Below are 20,099 nucleotides of genomic sequence, written 5' to 3'. Positions count from 1 at the left end.
TAAAAGGCTTCGTCTCTAGGTGGTGTCACCGGCATTGAAAGGCTGCCATGCTTTTCTATATTTTTGTTGGAATTGGAATCACCATGTAGCAATTTGGTTGGTGGTCATTATGCTAAGAGAGCTGTTAAACCCACTCTGTTATCTTATTTTTTTCACTCATATTATATTTGCATCTACTATAAAAAGTTAAAAAAATTTAAATGTTATTTTCTCACCCAATATTATTCCTAAAATAACCCTTAATATATATATAATTAGAGATAAAAAGTCACAGAGCTACGCTTCTATTATACGATATCGACAAATCAAGATGACCCACATGAAATTATCTTTTACCTCTTCGACGGAAACATAATCATCTACTTCTTTCATAGAAACATCATCTTCTAAGTTCATTCTTTTTGCTTTCTCTGAATGAAAAGGAGATGGGAATGGAGAGTTATCACGCCCAAACTTTTCTTTTTTCTTTTTTATAAAAAAAAGTAATGCAAAAGGGGTAACTAATGTCCTTATTAGTCATTTTACAAATTGACAAATTTGTAATTAAAAATTTCATAAAAAAGTGGGTAGGAAGATAAGACATTGTGGTTGGAATAACCGCTCTCTTATGCTAATTACTATATATCTCACTAATTTTATTACTTGTTACATGTCGATTGTATTATTCGACCGATAATATAATGTAGATATCCGTCGGAAAATTGAAATGATAATCTGTTAAGATCTTTTGCTTTTCAAGAGAAGATTCGGGTACACAATTGTGTTAAAGTTCTATTATATTTGCCACGAATTAAGGCCTTGATATACATAATGCGACAAGCCCTAATTAAAAAACCTGTACAAGCCTCTTCTCACATTGAAATATACTGAGTGGAATTAAACTAGCTTTTACGTTAATAAAACTTAAGCGTGCAAGTTTGAATGGTGTTTCCGAGATTCGGACTATAAAATTTCCAATTTCGAACTGAAAATTTTTAATCCGAATACTTTGGAAAAAATAAAACGGAAATTGGAATGCATATAGAGATTCGAGAATTCTGAAATTTCGATCTGAATTTATTTTAAGTGTTCTAAACTTATTTCGATATAAAACTTTTGAAACGTTCTTATTTTTTTTAGTTATTTACTCAAATTATATATTTTGTAACAATTTTTGATATTTTATTGTTTGTTTTGGATACATTTTGTATTTATTTTATTTTATAAATTTTGTTAACGCAGTGTCCTTTCCAACCCCAACAGACCCAAAGGCACACAGGTCCAAAGGAAAAGGTTCAATGAGCGTGGAAAGATGAAGTCGAATGCTTTAAAGAGCCCATGGACTTCAGGCATCTAATCAGTAATCAACCCGAGCACTTCCTCGTAAGGTGATTTCTGAGCACTAGATGGCAAGGTGGTCATTGACAGCTCTAAGGCACAACGTCCTAGGAGCAGAAAGAGCGTGCCTACTCAAATGTCAACTCTGAGCCGCCAAAAATAAAGGCTGACAGGTAGGCGCTCAAGTACGAGTCCCCACCAACTCCAAGGCCAAGCAAGGCGATTGACTATGTCATCTCGTTGTCACATGTCGGCCAAAGAATAGAGGAACATCTAGCAGCTCTAATCTATACATTCGACCCATTAAATATGCAAAGGAAGTGATAGACTTGAGCCCAAGGAGGCTGAAGACTCAAAGAAAGCCCATGCAAGGAGGATGAGTACTCCTTAGAGAGGGTCGGACGAATTGAGAGAGAACTTGTACTATACTGGCCGAGCGTTACTTGTAATCTGGTCCTTAAAAAGGATAAGCATACTAGTATAACAAAAAATAAATCAAATATTTGCATATACATATACCAAATATTAAGAAAGAAAAATAAATTGCATAAATGAAAAAGTTGGAGTGTATTCAAAAACTTATAAAATATATAATTTTTCGAATTATATTATGATATTTCCTAAATTAGTCAAATTTTGAAATTTCTATTGAATTTTGATGTGTATTTGATACCTCTAACAATTACAAGATGACACTTATATATAGGGAAAAGAAATAGGACATAAGCCTAACTTGCCTAACTTGCCTAACACTTGCCTAATTTCCTAACTTGCCTAACTTGCCTAATTTACACAAAGAATGTTGATTAGCCTAACTTCACTAGTCATCCAACATGTTTATTTCATGCATTTTAACACTCCCCCTCAAGTTGGAGTGTGGATGTCAATGACACCCAACTTGCTAAGTAAGACCTCAAATTGCGCCGAGCTTAGTGGTTTGGTGAACAAATCTGCAGGTTGATTCGAGGTTCGTATGTAAGCTGTTTGCACCATTCCCATCTGAATCTTCTCACATACTAAGTGATAGTCGATCTCTATATGCTTCGTTCGTTCATGAAACACTGGGTTCGAAGCAATGTGCATGGCAGCTTGATTATCACAAAACAATGTGACTGGTTGTGCATGATTCACTCGTAAGTCCTTCAAAAGGTTCTTTAGCCATATAACTTCACAACAGGTGATAGCCATAGAACGATATTTTGCCTCTGCACTAGAACGAGATATTGTGCTTTGCTTCTTCGTTTTCCAAGATATCGGTGCTTGCCCAAGGAAGATACAATAACCGGTTATTGACCTTCTAGTGTCTTTACACCGAGCCCAATCAGCATCACAAAAAGCTTGTAACTGTAGTGAACCTGTAGAAGGCAAAAGAATTCCCTGGCCAGGAGATTGTTTGATGTATCTGAGAACCTTATGCACTGCATCAAGGTGTGGTTGTCGCGGCTTGTCCATGAATTGGCTTAACATATTAACCACGTAAGTCAGGTCAGGCCTCGTGATGGTTAAGTAAATTAGCCTCCCTACGAGTCTCCTATATGAAGAAGGATCATGTAGGAGCGTCCCTTCAGTTTGTGTAAGGGACAAGTTTGGTTCCATCGGCAATCGTGAGGGCTTCGCACCAAGGAACCCAGCATCTTCTAGTATCTCCAACGCATATTTGCGTTGGCACAGGGCAATCCCTTGTTTAGATCTTGCAACTTCTATCCCCAAAAAATATTTGATTTTTCCCAAATCCTTTAGCTTAAAATGTTGGGAAAGGAAGAGTTTAGTTTCTTCAATTTCTCTCAAATTGTTACCTGCAAGTATCACGTCATCAACATACACAAGTAATGCCATGAAACTGCCTTGACGGTTTCGGACGAACAATGAGTAATCTGACCATGATTGATGAAAACCAGCAGTCTTGAGAGCACTAGACAGCTTGATAAACCACTGTCTTGAGGCCTGTTTTAAACCATAAATGGATTTGTGTAATTTGCATACTCGTGTCTCCCCTTTTCGTCCGAACCCAGGAGGTAGGGACATATAAACCTCCTCGTATAAGTCACCATGCAAAAATGCGTTGTTTACATCAAGTTGGTGAAGATGCCAACCACGGATGGAGGCAATACTGAGGAGGACATGGACGGTGGTGAGCTTGGCAACTGGAGAAAATGTTTCCCGATAATCAAGCCCTTCAATTTGACTATAGCCTTTAGCAACGAGACGTGCTTTGTAGCGTTCAACACTGCCGTCAGGTTTAAGCTTCACCTTATAGATCCATTTGCAGCCTATGGGATGTTTGTGAGGTGGTAAGGGCACAAGAGTCCAAGTGCGATTGTCATGGAGGGCAGCAATCTCTTTTTGCATGGCGTCACGCCATTTTGGATCCTGAACAGCCTGCGAAAAACTGGTGGGTTCTTTGATAATGGTGAGGGTGGTGAGAAAGGTTTTGTGAGTGGTAGAGACATGGTCATAGGATAAATAACGAGATAGGGAGTGAGATGTACCTGATGACTGAACCATGCTTGTGGAAGATGTGGGTGCAACACGGGATGGGAGGGCCACCTCAACATGAAAGTCCTGCAAAAATGTGGAAGGTTTGGTTGGTCGAGTGCTACGACGGAGTGGAGGGGGTGGATCTGGTGATGGAGTGTTTGGAGGTGGGGAAGAGTGTAGGGTAGGTGTTGATAAGGTATCTGGTGGTGGAGGTGTTGATAAGGTATCTGGTGGTGGAGTTGTAGAGGGTAAAGGAGATGATAGTGGTGTGATGTCGGCAAGTGTGGGAGATGTGGTGTTTATGTCTGCTGGTGCAAGGCTTGAATGCGACTCAATGGGAGAGGTCGAGTCAAACGGGATAGGTGTAGTGTTTGATGAAGACGGGGCAATGGAAGTGTTACAATTTTGGAATGGAAAATGATCTTAAAAAAATACGACATCCCTAGAAACAAAAGTCTTATTGTGTTTTATATCAAACAATTTATAACCCTTTTGACCATAAGGATACCCAAGAAAAATGCATTGGATTGCACGAGGGTCGAATTTAGAGGGCCTTTGGGCATGTGTAGAAGCAAAACACAAGCTACCGAAAACCTTCAAATGAGAATAGTTAGGTGCTTTGTGAAACAGTTTTTCGTAGGGTGTTTTACCTTGGAGAAGTGGAGTGGGTGTTCTATTGATAAGGTAGGCTGAGGTTAGGATTGCATCTCCCCAAAAACGTTTTGGCAGACAAGTTTGAAAGAGCAAAGCCCGAGCAACATTGAGCAAGTGCCGGTGTTTACGTTCGGCAACACCATTTTGTTGTGGTGTGTTGACGCAACTAGATTGATGTATGATGCCTTTGAGAGCATAAAATTGCTCAAGTTTAAACTCAGGGCCATTGTCACTTCGTATGATTTGAACTCTGGTATTGAATTGAGTCTCAATCATTTGAATGAATTTGACTAAAATGTCTTTTGTGTCAGATTTATGTTTCATCAAATGAACCCAAGTGCTTCTAGTGTAGTCATCTACGATGGTAAGGAAATACTTGGCACCTGAAATAGAAGCAACTTGATAACCACCCCAAATATCAATATGCAATCATTCAAAACATGATTTGGTAGAAATAGAGCTCAAAGGAAAGGGTGATCGTGTTTGCTTGGCCAATGGGCAAATTGAACATTTTTCCAAATCACAAGCTTTATTGTTAAAGAAAGGTAATAACGAAGTGGCTTTATGAGATGGGTGTCCTAGGCGTTGGTGCCAAAGCTTTGGTGCGATGGTTTGAATATTGTTGCATGTTCCTTTCCTTGATGAGTCGAGGTAGTAGAGTCCCTCCCTTTCAGTTCCCATCCCAATCATCTTCCCCGAGCGAAGGTCCTGAATGACACAAAATTGGGTGAAGAAAATGGTGACATATAAGGAATCATAGGCTAGTTTACTGATGGATATTAAATTTAATTTAAAGAACGGCACACATAGGACATTGTCAAGGATAAGATTATGAGAGAAAACAACTTGTCCAATGTGAGTGACTTTGGCAACAGAACCATTTGGCAGTTCAACTGTATGATTTTCAACTGCTCGTGAGTGTGTAAAGAGACTAGGGCTGCAAACTATGTGATCCGTGGCACCACTGTCCAGGATCCAAATACTTTCGGTTCCTTTACAGGAAAAAGATAAGGCTTTACCTGAAAGTTCTTCATGACTAGAATGATTACCGACTTGATTGGCAAATGATGATTTGTTCTTGTTCAACATTTGAAGGATTTGCTTGCAATCCTGCTTAGAGAACGGGAAATTGGGCAACGTCTCATGCTTGTTACTTTGTGAAACTTGATTCCCTTTTGAAGAAAAAGGACGACTGCTTTCTGTTTCTGTGGCTGCTTTCCGTTTTCGACAGAAATCGAAGGTGTGACCTTTCCATCCACAAAAAGTGCACTTGAGATGTGCACGACAGTTTTTGGTGATGTGATTGGTTCTATTGCACTTTCCACATCGCATCTCTTTGTCTTCCGGTGTAGGTTCTTGCGACAAATTCTTCACTGCAAAGACAAGAGCCTCTGGTTGTGTACTCTTCCCATTGGAAACCTCTGTCTGGCGTTCATGTCGAAGGACCAACGCATATGCCTTGTTCACCGTAGGCAGTGGTTCGAGAAGAAGAGTATTGCTTCGAACCGTAGCATACGATTCGTTCAATCCCATAAGGAACTTCATGGTTTTCTGAGTTTCAACATATGAGTTCATCTCATTCTTTGTTCCACAACTACATGCTGGAATGGAACACAAAGTATCACGTTCATCCCATAAACTTTTAAGTTTAGTGAAGTAAGAACTTACACTCATATTGCTTTGGACGCAATCATGGATCTCGTTCTCAACATGGAACAGCTGAACTATATTCACATGTGAGAACCTCTCATGCAGATCGGTCCACATTTGTCGAGCATCCTTGTAGTTGATGACACTCCCTGAAATCTCCTTTGACATGGAGCCTAGTAGCCATGTCTTGACCAAGTTATTGCAGCGATTCAATTGCTGCAGCTCCTCAGAATTGTCCTCACTTGGTTTGTTGATTGTCCCATCAACAAAACCAAGTTTGTTCTTGACCGTTAAGGCCATACTCATGGATTGAACCCATGTGTTGTAGTTGTCTTCCACCAATGGTTGTGGTACGAGGATTGCACCAGGTTGGTCCGAGTGGTGGAGATAGAGTGGGTGGTTGGGATTTTCCCATTTTGAATGAGAAGCCATGCCTGGAATGGTTGACCTCGTGACTGCCTTAGAGCTTGTGTTTTGTGGTTTTCCCAGATCACAGCTCTGATACCATATTGAATTTTGATGTGTATTTGATACCTCTAACAATTACAAGATGACACTTATATATAGGGAAAAGAAATAGGACATAAGCCTAACTTGCCTAACTTGCCTAACACTTGCCTAATTTCCTAACTTGCCTAACTTGCCTAATTTACACAAAGAATGTTGATTAGCCTAACTTCACTAGTCATCCAACATGTTTATTTCATGCATTTTAACAATTTCTGAACCAAATTTGAAAGTTGTGATCTGATTTGATCCAATTTCAAAATTTTAAAACAAAAATTGGAAAAGTTGTTTCCAATCTGGTCCTCCCAAAATACACGCCTAATATTGGAAGAAAAAAATACACCTCTAATAAAACTATTTACAACAGATAGTTTTTTGATGTTTTAAAAGAGAACATGTATTCGAACAAAGTACCATAAACAAGAATTCCCTAATAATATGCATGTAATCCACCATGCAGATTGAGTACTACTCAAAGCTAAGCTTGATCGAATAATATAAAGGTTACAACCCTAAAACCGTAGAAAAATCTATTTATAGAAAGTAACACACAAAAATCACGAAATATCACAAATATTCTCATACTTAAATGTCGTTTTGGGCTAATAAACAATAGAATTCAACTAAAAATGGCCGTATGCTAGGTTAAAGCATACAATGTCGATGCACACATTATTCTTTTGTCACGAGAAAAAGAGAAGGGGAAGCCCTTTTTTGTATGCTTTTTACCCTTTACTATATACTGCAGTTGCATATACTACAGTAAATTTGATTCGAACGCACTTTAGAAGTCTTATCTTGGGAGCTCTTTAAGTGCCAGGTGTTGCGGTGCTTTGTTTGGAGGCCCTCTTTAAGACGTATCCTTTCCACATTGCCATGAAGGAATGGAGGATAATTGATAACAACTTTGACGTTAATCCACACATTGCCACGTATACCATTGTTCTTATGCCTTTTCCCCATAATCTTTCTTTTTTCCTTTTTTGCTATCCAAGTTTTGATGTGAGTGGCCAATGAACAGCAATTATGATCAGATTCTTTACTTTAATCGCAATTAGAATAAGATCTTGATTTGTCTTCTTGACCATAACCATATAAAGAAATGATAAGCATGGGATGTTTACAAAATCTAATAATTTGATTGGTTAGAAAAGAAAATGAGTCATGACTCATCCTTTAACATAATTTGTTTTATCGATTACGGATAAAATAAATATCAATTTACAATTCTAATAATGAAAACATATTTTTTACCATCACCCTCATATTGGACACTCACATGTGGAGATCTCTTGGGGGAGCTTGGAAAGATTTTGTAATAATTAATCCTTCTTTCACTTTTTTCGGGTTTTAGGTAAAAAATGATCAATAGCTCGAAGTCTGACTTGTAAATTTCGAACAGAAAACGTGTATGCATATATTTTAATTTTCAAGGAAGAAAAAACCCGTTACTTTATCCATATACATATAAAGGGGAGAATGTCAAAATAGTGAAGATTCCATAATACTCAAAATGTCTTTCTCGCATTAAAAATTTGATAAATGAAATTCAAAAAACATGTAAGGTGGTTAGTAAGTTTATTATTTTATAAAAAAACAATATTTTAAATAAATAATATTAAAATAATAATAAAAAACCAATTGCCACACGCTAGTGGACAATAATTTTCAGCACTCAAGTTTTAGTGACCTTCAGGTGCACTTTAAGAAAATTCTAAGCTCTCCATTTAATCACAATGTAGGGTCTTGATGACCATGAGTCATTATGTTCTTGTTTCAATTAGAAGGAAATTAACAACTATTGTTGGTCAATAGATGAATAAATATTTGTATAAGTTACAGTGTTAAACTTACATCAAACAATAACGAATGATGACCCACATGAGCAATTATTGTTAACATTGTTCAATAGCTTCATCTTTTCTAATATTGCGTGTGTATAATGCATGTCATCCTATCAACAAGTCAATTCCATGAGCTATATATAATAAAAGATTTTGGGGACAACTAACATATGGTCTCGACGAGCCCTTTTTAATGGAAGAAAGAAAAAGTATGCGAAGAAAAATAAGTAGTGATAAGGTTTATTAGCATGCATGTTAAGGAAATTAGGGACAAGGTTAGTTAACTTTTTTTTTATTGAAGTAAAGTTTTTCCCAGATAATGTTCATCAAGAATTAGATATTGTTGCAAGCGTATACGGAATCATGTTAGTAATATTATTAGGATCATGCACGAATCGTCGGTCAGTCCATTTGGAAGGAGAGAGTGAGGAAAGTGCAGGGTATCTAAAACGTAATAAATTGTTCCAAGTCTAAACATATGATTTGACTCAAGGAAATTAGTTGCATGCACACATGCATGTATGCATGAAGCAAATGACAAGGCTACATCTGCACTGCTTAGTCCTTATGCATTGTGACAATTCAGTGCAATAAATGAGCAAGTTATTTTACAAAATATCAACCATGCAAGCTAGCTAGCTAAGATCTATTTTGTTATATATATTCTCTCATGTCACCGATATTTTTTGTTCTTTTCTATGATTGTGTGAGACCAATTATATGTAACAATATTGTACCTTAACCCTATGAGCTTTCCCAAATTAATTTGTCGAAATGAAAAGGCATACAGAAGTAGTTGAACATTGGGGACATGCGCATATATACCAGATAAGAGCAAATCGATCATCTTGTCCAGACAGCTTTAGGGACACATTAATAAGAAGCACAGGATGCAGGCGGCAGGCCCCCTGCATTGCCTGTGCATTGCTTCTTATATTATGCTCTTTTGCCTCCACTGAAAACCTCATCGATATCAAATGAGTAAATGCATTTGGGTATGCAAAGTTAAATTAATATTATGGGTCACTGCATGCATGCTATACTAAAGGGAAGCATTCCACCCTATCAAGTTGAGTATGACATCTACAAACATTTCGATTAGTGCCTTCTTATCTTTGTTGTAGAAGTCTGCTGCATGTACCAAAGAGCACGGAAGTTAACCTCAATATATATTCCCTATTGGTTCTTTGTTTATCTCCAAGTTTAATCGATTGTCCATTAGGGTTCTTGTCGCACGTCAATTTTTCCTTCCATGTCTTATTTATCATCAAATAATTACACGGTTTGGTTTAGTAGCGGAGCCAGAATTTTAGTCTAGGAAGGGCCCAAATGTTGAAATCCGAAACGCTCACTGAATCTTACAAAAATTAATCTACCCTGTCGTGAGCAACCTACCAACGTTGTTTAGGTCTGGTATGGCGTCCATCTTATCATCCTCTTCCTTAAACCTAAACCCCAAACCTCTTTGACGTTATATTGATTCCCAGATCAAAGTCCTCCTCAAAGCTTACAAGCAACGAATTGCCTGAAGTCCATAAGAGTCACCAACCTCAAATCAAACCCAATGAAAGAAATTAGAGTAAAAACGTCGGATTGGGGCTCTGAGCCTATGAAAAAACCTTGAAAATCATAAGCATAGCACTAGATTTTTTCATGTAAAAAATATCAAGATGGTTCTGGGATCATCCTAGTCCTTCCATGGCTCCGCCTATGGTTCGGTTTGCCGGATTATGAGATTTTAACGTTGGGGACTGATCATTCCCTAAATATGGCTCTGTTCTTTTAGAGTCAGTAGCATATGGTAATCAGAGGTTTGCATAAGGTGTTGGGTTCAGTCTTCATTTCTCACCCTTTTTTTTAAGGATCTTAAGTTTTGGGACCAATGATAGGAGCTTAAGTTTCAGGACCAATGATTGTCTTAACTTTAATGTTGTATTGCTATAGAGTTCGATTGGTTTGGTTGAATATTGTATATGCATTTAGCGATACATGAAATGCGTCTGCAACGTCGGGCTTATTTGAAATTGCTTTTATAGAAAGTATTTCTACTTGTAAGCACTTTAATTAAAGTGTTTTCATCATAAACACATTGAATTTTTTTTATTAAAAATTCAAGTCCTACACTTGGAAGTGATTCATCAAGAAGCATTTGGAAGGTGCTTCTCTAGAATGCTATGATCCAAAAGCACTTTTAATTTTTTTTGTCAAACACGATCAAATGGCTACATTTCCATAAGCATTTTCAAATAAGCCCTTTGTAATAATTTGGACGTCCGAATAAAAGAATAGTGATATTATGCATAATATATATATATATATATATATATATATATTAAGAGCGTATTCAGTGAACTCCCTAATTAAGCTGGTAGGCTAAAATTTAAGAAGTTAAACAAACAAACTACAATTATGCTTTCTCTCCACCTCCTAAAGGAGGAACTTATTAAGCTCTTAGGTTAAGATTTAAGAAGTTAAACAAATAAACTACAACTATGCGTTACTAGGGAGCATGACTCCTTAAATTTAACTTAAAAATTAAAAGTACATTGGATATGCTTTAAATTAAATAGGACATATGTGATTATGGAATCTCTCGGTATGTGCTAATTATGATTACTTTGAATTAGAATCCATAAAAGGCCACCGCATGCAATGATAAGAAATTAATCTCAAAGAAAAATTGGCAGAAAATCATTGATCCTTAAGATCCACAAATTTAATCTTTAAAAGCACATGTGTGCCACTTTCCACTAGCAAATCTAATCTAACAAATCTATCATTTGATAAAATAAAAAATAATATATATATAAACCCTAATTCTTCAGTTTATCGTGATATATACATGCCATCGTCAAGGGTTTGGTTTCGACATTAGTAGGTAGAGTTAGGCCAAATTGTATGTACTCTTCAATTTAATAATCGTTAACTACATTGCAATGTTTGGGAATTGAAGGGAAAATCAAGAAGAAATGATGAACACAAAATGATGAATACAGAGAGTTTGAGAGAGAGAAAGAGAGAGAGAGTTTAGAGAGAGAAATAGGGTTTCTATTTAACTGACTAAATGAAGATTACACACACTGTTTTTATAAGATACATCATAACTACTTTTAACCAAATACTAACAACCTTACTAACTGTATTTCTAATTGTATTACTTAATACTCCCCCTCAATCTCAACTGGGGAAACCCAGTTTGAGATTGGAAGAACATCTACAATCGCTACTATAAAACCCAGAAAAACAGAATAGACTTGAACCAATTGCAATTTACTAGCACTGCTCAATTTTCCATGCTGCCCCTTTCCTGTCTTACTTTTCATCTTCTTGGGCAGATCTAAATAACCAAGTTTTGGTTATGGAGGTACCCCACATGTATTTTCATTAGTTTCCAAATAGGCTTTGCTTATGCAACTTATTTTCCTTGATCCCAATCTGAGACTTGAAATGATCCCCACTTGCGGCTAATAATTCGGTTTCCATCAGTCACAAACAATGGTCTCATACTTGGACTAGACGCACAAACTCAATATCTATCCATCAATTGCCTTCAAAGTCTTATCAGTGCCCAAAATTCTGTAAGTCCTCTGCTGAAATAGAGAATCAGAACATTGAAAATGGTAGAAGAATAACAGTAGCTGGAATTAACACCCTTCATCTGCCTCTAACAAGAGTTTCTCAAATGACAACCTCTTATAAAGTTGTAACACACTCTCATGCTGGTTATAACAATTTCTTGCAGGTTTACCCTTCGTGGGATTTACTGTCAACAATCTCATTCAACTTGGTTTCGGCCTTTAATATTTCAAAAAATAGAAAATCAACACACTATAGTGTGGCATCGGCCTTAACTATAGCACCACGGGATCGCCCCTTGAGGATTTTACCAAAAAAAAAAACAACTTCTTTGAACAATGACATCGGCCTTCACAACTGAAAATCAACATCAATGTAGGATTACCCTTCGTGGGATTTACCTACTCAAAACACGGGATTACCCTTCGTGGGATTTACTGTTAACAATTTCTTCAAACTTCATCGTATAACCAGACTTACTATAGATTCATGCTAACAACTGAGTTGGTTAGACTCTGAAATTATAGGCTGAGATAAGCTTATGAACAATTTAAACCCAATGACGAGACAACAGAAATTCAAGGACTTACATAGTAACTTCACCAGCAGGACACCAATTTGTTGGCTGTTTCAAAAAAAAAAAAAAAAAAAAAATCTTGACTCAATGTAGTTGCATCGACATGATACCATAATTGCGTACTAATCAGCAATTGAAGCACTATTCTTTCATTCAACAGTTCAGGTTCAGACTAATTCAAGGCATCCAGTTGAAAACAGTGCTAGAAAATTTTCAGAGATAAAATCTTTCTTAGATTCTCATGGAATGCAAGTCAGTCAAATACCTCATTCTTGTATGGTAGCTTCGGATCAAGAAAGGAAGTGCTCCTCAATTCCTACACAAGTATTTAACAAGCCACAACAACAATTGCACTATTCACAGTTATCACTTGGTATGCATGGAAATGTTGGTGGTACTTTTCACCTGTATTCAGGAACAATGGTCAATACTTCGGCATTGCTTGTCAAACAATAACCTTAGATTTGACAAACTGTGATCATTTCCTGCTTCTATACATGCAATTGGTAATGATAAGGATTGTCCACCTTTTGAAGCCTCCTAAAAAACAATTGTTATAGCATCTATATTCACCACAATATTTGGTGTGTTTGTACCATACTTAGAGTCTCCGTATTTAGATCTCATATAAATACTCGGAAGACTCAAATGTAATTATGTAATAAATGGAGGGGCAAATATGTAATAAGTGAGGAGCCCTTATTCTATAAAAGGGCCTCCTCACCCTCACAAACCTCAAGCTCATCCTCACCTAAAAAGCTCTCTCTCTCTCACAATCCTCTCACAAATAGAGAAATACAGTATCAGTGTGGACGTAGCCCAAACATTGGGGTGAACCACGATACATCTTGTGTTCTTTACTATCTTGCAGATTCACGGTCGGATTTACGTTGTTCCAAGACCCCTCTGGTTTTGTGCATCAACATTTGGCTCCGTTTGTGGGAAACGACACGAAAAGCTGTGTCGGTTCTCTCTCATTTTTTCACCTTCGCCGTGGATTTGCAAAATCTGTAAAAACCCAAGAGAACCAAACACCACACCAATATTCTAATTTGTCCTCCTCACTGCCAGTGCTTTTCCATTTACTTTCCGATCCACCTTCTCTTGCTTAGACTAAACTCCATCAGAGGCGCAACTGGATTATAGACGCCATCTCTTTCTCTCTCTTTCTCTACACTTTCTCTCTCTCAAAAGCTAAAAGAAATACCACCCCCACTACCACCACCGAAGGAGAATCGGAAAACCCTGGAAACTACGCAGAACTCAAGGTTTTGTCGATCTGGAATGACGCAATAGGCCTTCCATCTGCTCTAGATTCGAGTTAAAGTCAACACCCGCCTCCATCCGGAAGTCAACCGCATGCTCTACGTCCGCAACCTCCCCTTCAACATCTCGAGAAATGAGATGTACGACATCTTCGGCAAGTACGGCGCAATACGGCAGATTCGCATTGAGACGAACAAGGACACCAAAGGCACCGCATTTGTCGTTTACGAGGACATCTACGACACCAAAACGGCGGTGGATCACCTCTCCGGCTTCAACGTCGCGAACCGGTACCTCACCGTGCTCTACTACCAGCAGGCGAAGATGGGCAAGAAGTCAGACACGAAGAAGAAAGAGGAAGAGATCGCCAAGATGCAGGAGAAGTACGGCGTCTCCACCAAAGATAAGTGATTTCTCCGGCCGCTCTTCTGGTTAATTTTGTGCTGTTTGGATGCTGAGATTATCTGATTATACTATTCCGGATTATTTTTATTCTGGATTGTGTAATATGCTATTTGGGATTCTAGATTTAAAGGTGTTAGTTCCTTTGTTATCCTCCGCGCCGTGGCTCGGTTCCTAGAAAACAATGGGTTCTCCGAAACCTTGAAAAAGTTCCTTTCTGAAGCTGGAATCGAGAAAGGTGAACTGAAGGATTTACCACTGGATTTGAAAGAAATGTACTGCAAGTATTTTGAGATGTGGTGTTAGTACAATTATGGGCCCTCAAAAAGGTGCAAATTGGAGCGTCTGACAAAGTAGTAACGGCAAAAGATAGTGTGCACATGCATGACAACAAAGCAGAGACAGATACATTGAAAGGTGCATTGGAAAAGAAAAATAAAAGTAGAAAGAAGAAAGAAAAAGCAGAAAGAAAAGCAGAAACTAAAAGCAGAAAGCAAAAGAAGATAAAAAGAAGCAGACATAATTGCGGTGGTGATGGCATGCAGAAAAGGGAATTATGGGCGTGACCCATTGAGCAGAAGGTCAGATTTATTTTTGAATGATGTGATTTATTTATCTTTCGGAGACATCTGTATAACCCCATTAGAGGGTAATAATAATAATAATAATAATAATAATAATAATAATAATAAATATAAATATAAATATAAATAAAAAATGGCAAAGCCCAAAATAATGGGCTGGAATGTTATGTGGAGGCCAAAGACCCATATGCCCAAAAGAGCCAGGCCCTCTATTATCATCAACCAGGTGATCAAAAGTACGTCCAGTACTACAAAAAATCATTCGACAGCCTACCACTATTATCACCAATCAGGTGATCAAAAGTACGTCCAGTACTCTAAAATTATTCGGCACCCTGCCGTTATTATCACCAACCAGGTGATCAAAAGTACGCCCAGTACTCCAAAATTATTCGGCACCCTGCCGCTATTATCACCAACCAGGTGATCAAAAGTACGTCCAGTACTCCAAAATTATACATGAGCATCACTCATGTCAATTATACATAAACATTCATGAGCATCACTCATGTCAATCATACATAAACATTCATGAACATCATTCATGTCAACATTCATGAGCATCACTCATGTCAACATTATTCATGAGCATCACTCATGTCAACATTCATAAGCATCACTCATATAAACATTCATGAGCATCACTCATATCAATCAGCTTCGAAAGCTTCATTTACGAAGCCTCGACTTCAAAGCTTCATTTACAAAAGCTCCAGCTTCAAAGCTTCACTTGCAAAAGCTTCACCTACAAAGCTTCAGTGCAGGGTATAAAAATACCGCCTCTGAACAACCGCCACTTCGGCCCATACATGGATTCAATTTGAAGTTTCCAGCTAACAGACTCTATTGACTGAAGACTTGGGGGACTACACTATGTACCATATATTGGGCTTCCACAACTGGGCCTCATGAAAAATACTTGGAGGACTTAGCCCATTATTTATGTACTGAAGAGCGAACCCTTATTCTATAAAAGGGACTCCCTCACTTTCATTAGAGAGCATAAATTATTCATGTACTGAGGAGTGAGCCCTTATTTTATAAAAGGGACTCCCTCACCTTCATTAGAGAGCATCGCCGCCAATTGAGCAACCGCCTCGCCGCGAGCATCATTCCTAACCCATCACTTGTGTATTGAGAAGCGAGCTCTTATTTTATAAAATGGACTCCCTCACATTCATTAGAGAGCATCGCCGCTAGCTGAGCAACCGCCTCGGCGCGAGCATCACTCCTAACCCATCACCTATGTATTGAGGAGCGTGCCTTTATTCTATAAAAGGGACTCCCTCACTTTCATTAGAGAGCATCGCCGCCTGCTGAGCAACCGCCTCGCCGCTAGCATCAACTCTTAGCCCATCACTTATGTATTGAAGAGCGAGCCCTTATTCTATAAAAGGGACTCCCTCACCATCATTAGAGAACATCGCCGCCTGCTGAGCAACCGACTCGCCGCGAGCATCAACTCTAGCCCATCATTTATGTATTGAGGAGTGAACCCTTATTCTATAAAAGGGACTCCCTCACCTTCAACGCCACAAGCCGAGCCAACCCAGGCAACATAAGCCACAAATAGAGCAGCCTCACAACATGTGCTACTTCTAGTTGAGCATCATTTCAGATTGAGCATCGCCTCATATCGAATGTCAGTTCAAGACGACATCTAGTTACTTCGGCCCACACATGGACTGAAGACTTGGAGGACTACTGTTTGTACCATACTTAGGGCCTCCGTATTTAGATCTCGTATAAATACTAGGGAGACTCAAATGTAATTATGTAATAAATGGAGTGGCAAATATGTAATAAGTGAGGAGCCCTTATTCTATAAAAGGGCCTCCTCACCCTCACAAACCTCAAGCTCATCCTCACATAAAAAGCTCTATCTCCCTCACAATCCTCTCACAAACAGAGAAATACAATATCAGTGTGGACGTAACCCAAACATTGGGGTGAACCACGATACATCTTGTGTTCTTTACTTTCTTGCAGATTCACGGTCGGATTTATGTTGTTCCAAGACCCCTTCGGTTTTGTGCATCAACATGGTGCATGTCTTGGAGAAACATTCCTTATCTGGCCACAAAGAAGATCATATGTATTGTAGTCAGCAGCAAAAGAATGAATTTCTACAAGTTGTATTATTTCAAGTTTTCTCCTCCACCTTGTTGAAACCCAAAAGACTCTCAATTTTAACATTGCTTGACGATATATCTTCACCAATGAACATAGTTTCAACAAATGAACAACTTTTTCAGAATCTTGAACTAGTAGACTCTTGGCAATCGGCCTTTTTAAATGTAAAATATCCAACAAATCAATGGCAATCAGCCTTCATTTTCTTTTCAATCAATTAACGGCAATTGGCCTTCAAATTCTACTAATCAATCTTTCACTTAGAGGAAATGGCAATCGGCCTTCATATTCTTCTAAATTAGTAAATGGCAATCAGCCTTAATACACAAATTAACACAGAATTTTCCACTGAGACAATCAAACAAATAGTTAGAGTGCAAAAAGAAAGATGAAACCTGAATCTTCAGTTCTTGAGCGAAAAAGCCCAGAAAACACACCGGAGATCAGCAACCATTCAAGATAGCACATCGAAAGTAATCAGGGCCAGGTGTGTTGCAAGTGTGGGCGTGAATGTAAGCATGAGTGTCCTTAAGAAGTCATCAAAAAAGCTGTCCATTGAGCAACTACACGCAAGTTCACCACCCATGTTTGCACCCGGAAACACCTCCTGGTCATCCATTAGGGTGAATAACATGAAGACCAAAGAGGAATAAGCTCCAATCGAGTGAAAAAGCACCAAAATTTCAAAACTTGGCCTCGACCCAGACCAAATTTCAAGCGCGATACTCTTAATAGACTGAAATAAAAGAAACCCAGATGAAAATTTGAGGTTCTTGATTCCTGTTTTGCATGAACAGAGCCAAATCCATCGAATCAATCACGACCCAGATAGGAATTCAACAACCCAAAATCTAAAATCGATTAGAATTGGATGAAAACAAAAGATTCCTAGTGTGGACGATTAACAGTATCAGCAATTCAAAAGGGTAAAATGATAAAATTGTAGAACTTTTCAAAAGAGTAAAATGATGAAAACGATGAAATCTAATGAAAAGCGGAACCACCAGAATCCATGGTGTGAGCCAGGTGGCTCTGATACCATGTTAACTACATTGCAATGTTTAGGAATTGAAGGGAAAATCAAGAAGAAAGGATGAACACAGAATGATGAATACAAAGAGTTTGAGAAAGAGAGAGAAAGAGAGAGAGAGAGAGAGAGAGTTTAGAAAAAGAAATAGGGTTTGTATTTAACTGACTAAATGAAGATTACACATACTGTTTTTATAAGAGAAATCCTAACTACTTTTAACTAAATACTAACAACCTTACTAACTATATTACAAACAGTATTTCTAACTGTATTACTTTATAATAATACAACACATGTCATTAATTTAAGTAGGTTAGAGAGTCATTTTTGTTGGAAGTTTTGAGACTCTTGTCCCACATTGGTGAAAACAAGATTCCAACGTACCTTTATATATGTTTTGTCTTCTACAATATTAGTTATGTGTTGGACCACTTGGAATGGGAATTGAGGCTTGGGCCACCATTTCTGTGGATTGGGCTTGATGATTATACCATAATATTAATATAAATTAATATTAATTAATCAAGACAAGGGCCTTGGGCCTTGGGGCACTTGGGGCCTAAGAATTAAAATTAATCTGATCAATTAGTTTCAATTTTGAATTAAGTTTTTAATTAAATTAATTAAAAACGTTTTGATTAAAGATACAACCTTTTGTAGAGAGTTGTAAAGCTTCAGATACATCCAAAAGGTATTTGAAGAGGTATGAAAGAGCCTATATAACTGGAGTCCTCAGTTCATTATCTATCATCTTTTCTTCTTCCTTTTCTTCCGTACAAACTTTCCAGAGAGAGTAAACACACAAAGCAATTCGCTAGAATTCTATAATCCAATGCGGGTTGTAGGATTAGGTAGTTGTATCCTGGTCGAGCAGACGTTATAGAACCACAAGCACAAGAGTGGGACGGAATTACTGTTCGAAGGACATAGCTTTTACGCTAGCCTCTACCTTCTGTAATCAAGTTAGTACTATTGATATTCTTATATTAATTTCTGTATTTATTGTATACTTTTCATTCTGTATAGCAAATACTTTTTGTGAAATAAAATAGTAAATTTCAAGTTCTGTTTATTTCTGTTATATTGTTTATTTCTGAATTGTTTTCCAACAATTTTGAGAGAGTTTTCTTAGTTTTTTTCTAAGAAAAATAGGCCTTAGCAGTGAGCACTACATGTTGGGGTTTGACTATTCTAAAGAAAATAAAATTTAAATGGTGAAATTGATGGCTGCCCTTAGTCCACCAGAATATTGTTTAATATGGTGCAGCTTTTCAGGCACAACCAAACGAATGTTGCCAAACGCATATATCCATCTAGAAAAATATAAGATATCAATCTCTACATTTAGACTTTATGTAAGTTACTAGCATTTTGTTAAATTTACACTATTACAATAATTTAGCGATTTAGCGTACGACACATCACTTATAATTAAGTTTAATTTTAACTACAATTAAGTTTTCAAAAATTTAGAAAGAAATTGCAAACAGAAGTTAACTCTTTTTGCTGTTTGTAATTCAAGTATATTGATGCACACCCTATTCCATTTTGGCTTGATGGGGAGATTGGATTCGATGTCAACGACTCCCCCTACTTCAATTTCTTCCCAAAAGCATTTTATGCATTAGTTCTACTTTGATAATCTTCTCTCATTATGTGGCCCAGCTGGCAAAGTCGATTAAATTTCGAATTCCCTGTGATGGTTTTGTGGCAAACATATGTTGCGGATGATGATGAGGAGGGGCATTCTGATTTTGTTTATAAGATTGGACAAATTATTAGGTTCTTGAAATATTGGCTGCTTTCTAATTTAGAGCTCACTAACTAGATTAATTGATTTTATTCTCATAATTAAAGAAAAATACCCAATAGCTACTGATGTGAGGCAAATACGGGAAAACTAACCAAGAATTGTAAATCATAACGGAAAATTGAGTTAACTTATGTTTGAAATTTAATTTAATTTTTAAAATTTCTAATAATTAAAGTTAAATTTAGTTATAGGTGATGTGTCATGCCATAAATCCTTAGATTATTATATGGTGGCGATTAAATGAAATGCGAGTAAATGAGCGAAGCCT

General features: G+C 37.5%; 2 protein-coding genes across 2 annotated transcripts; one reads left to right on the top strand and one right to left on the bottom strand.

Moving 5' to 3' along the window:
* Positions 1 to 4,838: 4,838 nt before the first annotated feature.
* LOC103452291 (uncharacterized) lies at positions 4,839 to 6,613 on the bottom strand. The gene is made up of 2 exons (XM_029090928.2): positions 5,469 to 6,613; positions 4,839 to 5,157 (listed from the first exon to the last, which is right to left on the bottom strand). The coding sequence occupies exons 1-2, from the start codon at positions 6,529 to 6,531 to the stop codon at positions 5,120 to 5,122; spliced, it is 1,101 nt and encodes a 366-aa protein (XP_028946761.1). The 5' UTR covers positions 6,532 to 6,613; the 3' UTR covers positions 4,839 to 5,119.
* A 5,972-nt stretch (positions 6,614 to 12,585) lies between these two features.
* Positions 12,586 to 14,428, top strand: LOC114820604 (splicing factor 3B subunit 6-like protein). The gene is made up of 3 exons (XM_029091589.2): positions 12,586 to 12,619; positions 12,734 to 12,855; positions 13,918 to 14,428. The coding sequence occupies exons 1-3, from the start codon at positions 12,586 to 12,588 to the stop codon at positions 14,278 to 14,280; spliced, it is 519 nt and encodes a 172-aa protein (XP_028947422.1). The 3' UTR covers positions 14,281 to 14,428.
* Positions 14,429 to 20,099: the final 5,671 nt, after the last annotated feature.

The sequence above is a fragment of the Malus domestica genome, chromosome 13, assembly GCF_042453785.1.
Source record: "Malus domestica chromosome 13, GDT2T_hap1".
Taxonomy (NCBI): Eukaryota; Viridiplantae; Streptophyta; class Magnoliopsida; order Rosales; family Rosaceae; genus Malus; species Malus domestica.
This window is presented reverse-complemented; position numbering and strand designations above follow the sequence as displayed.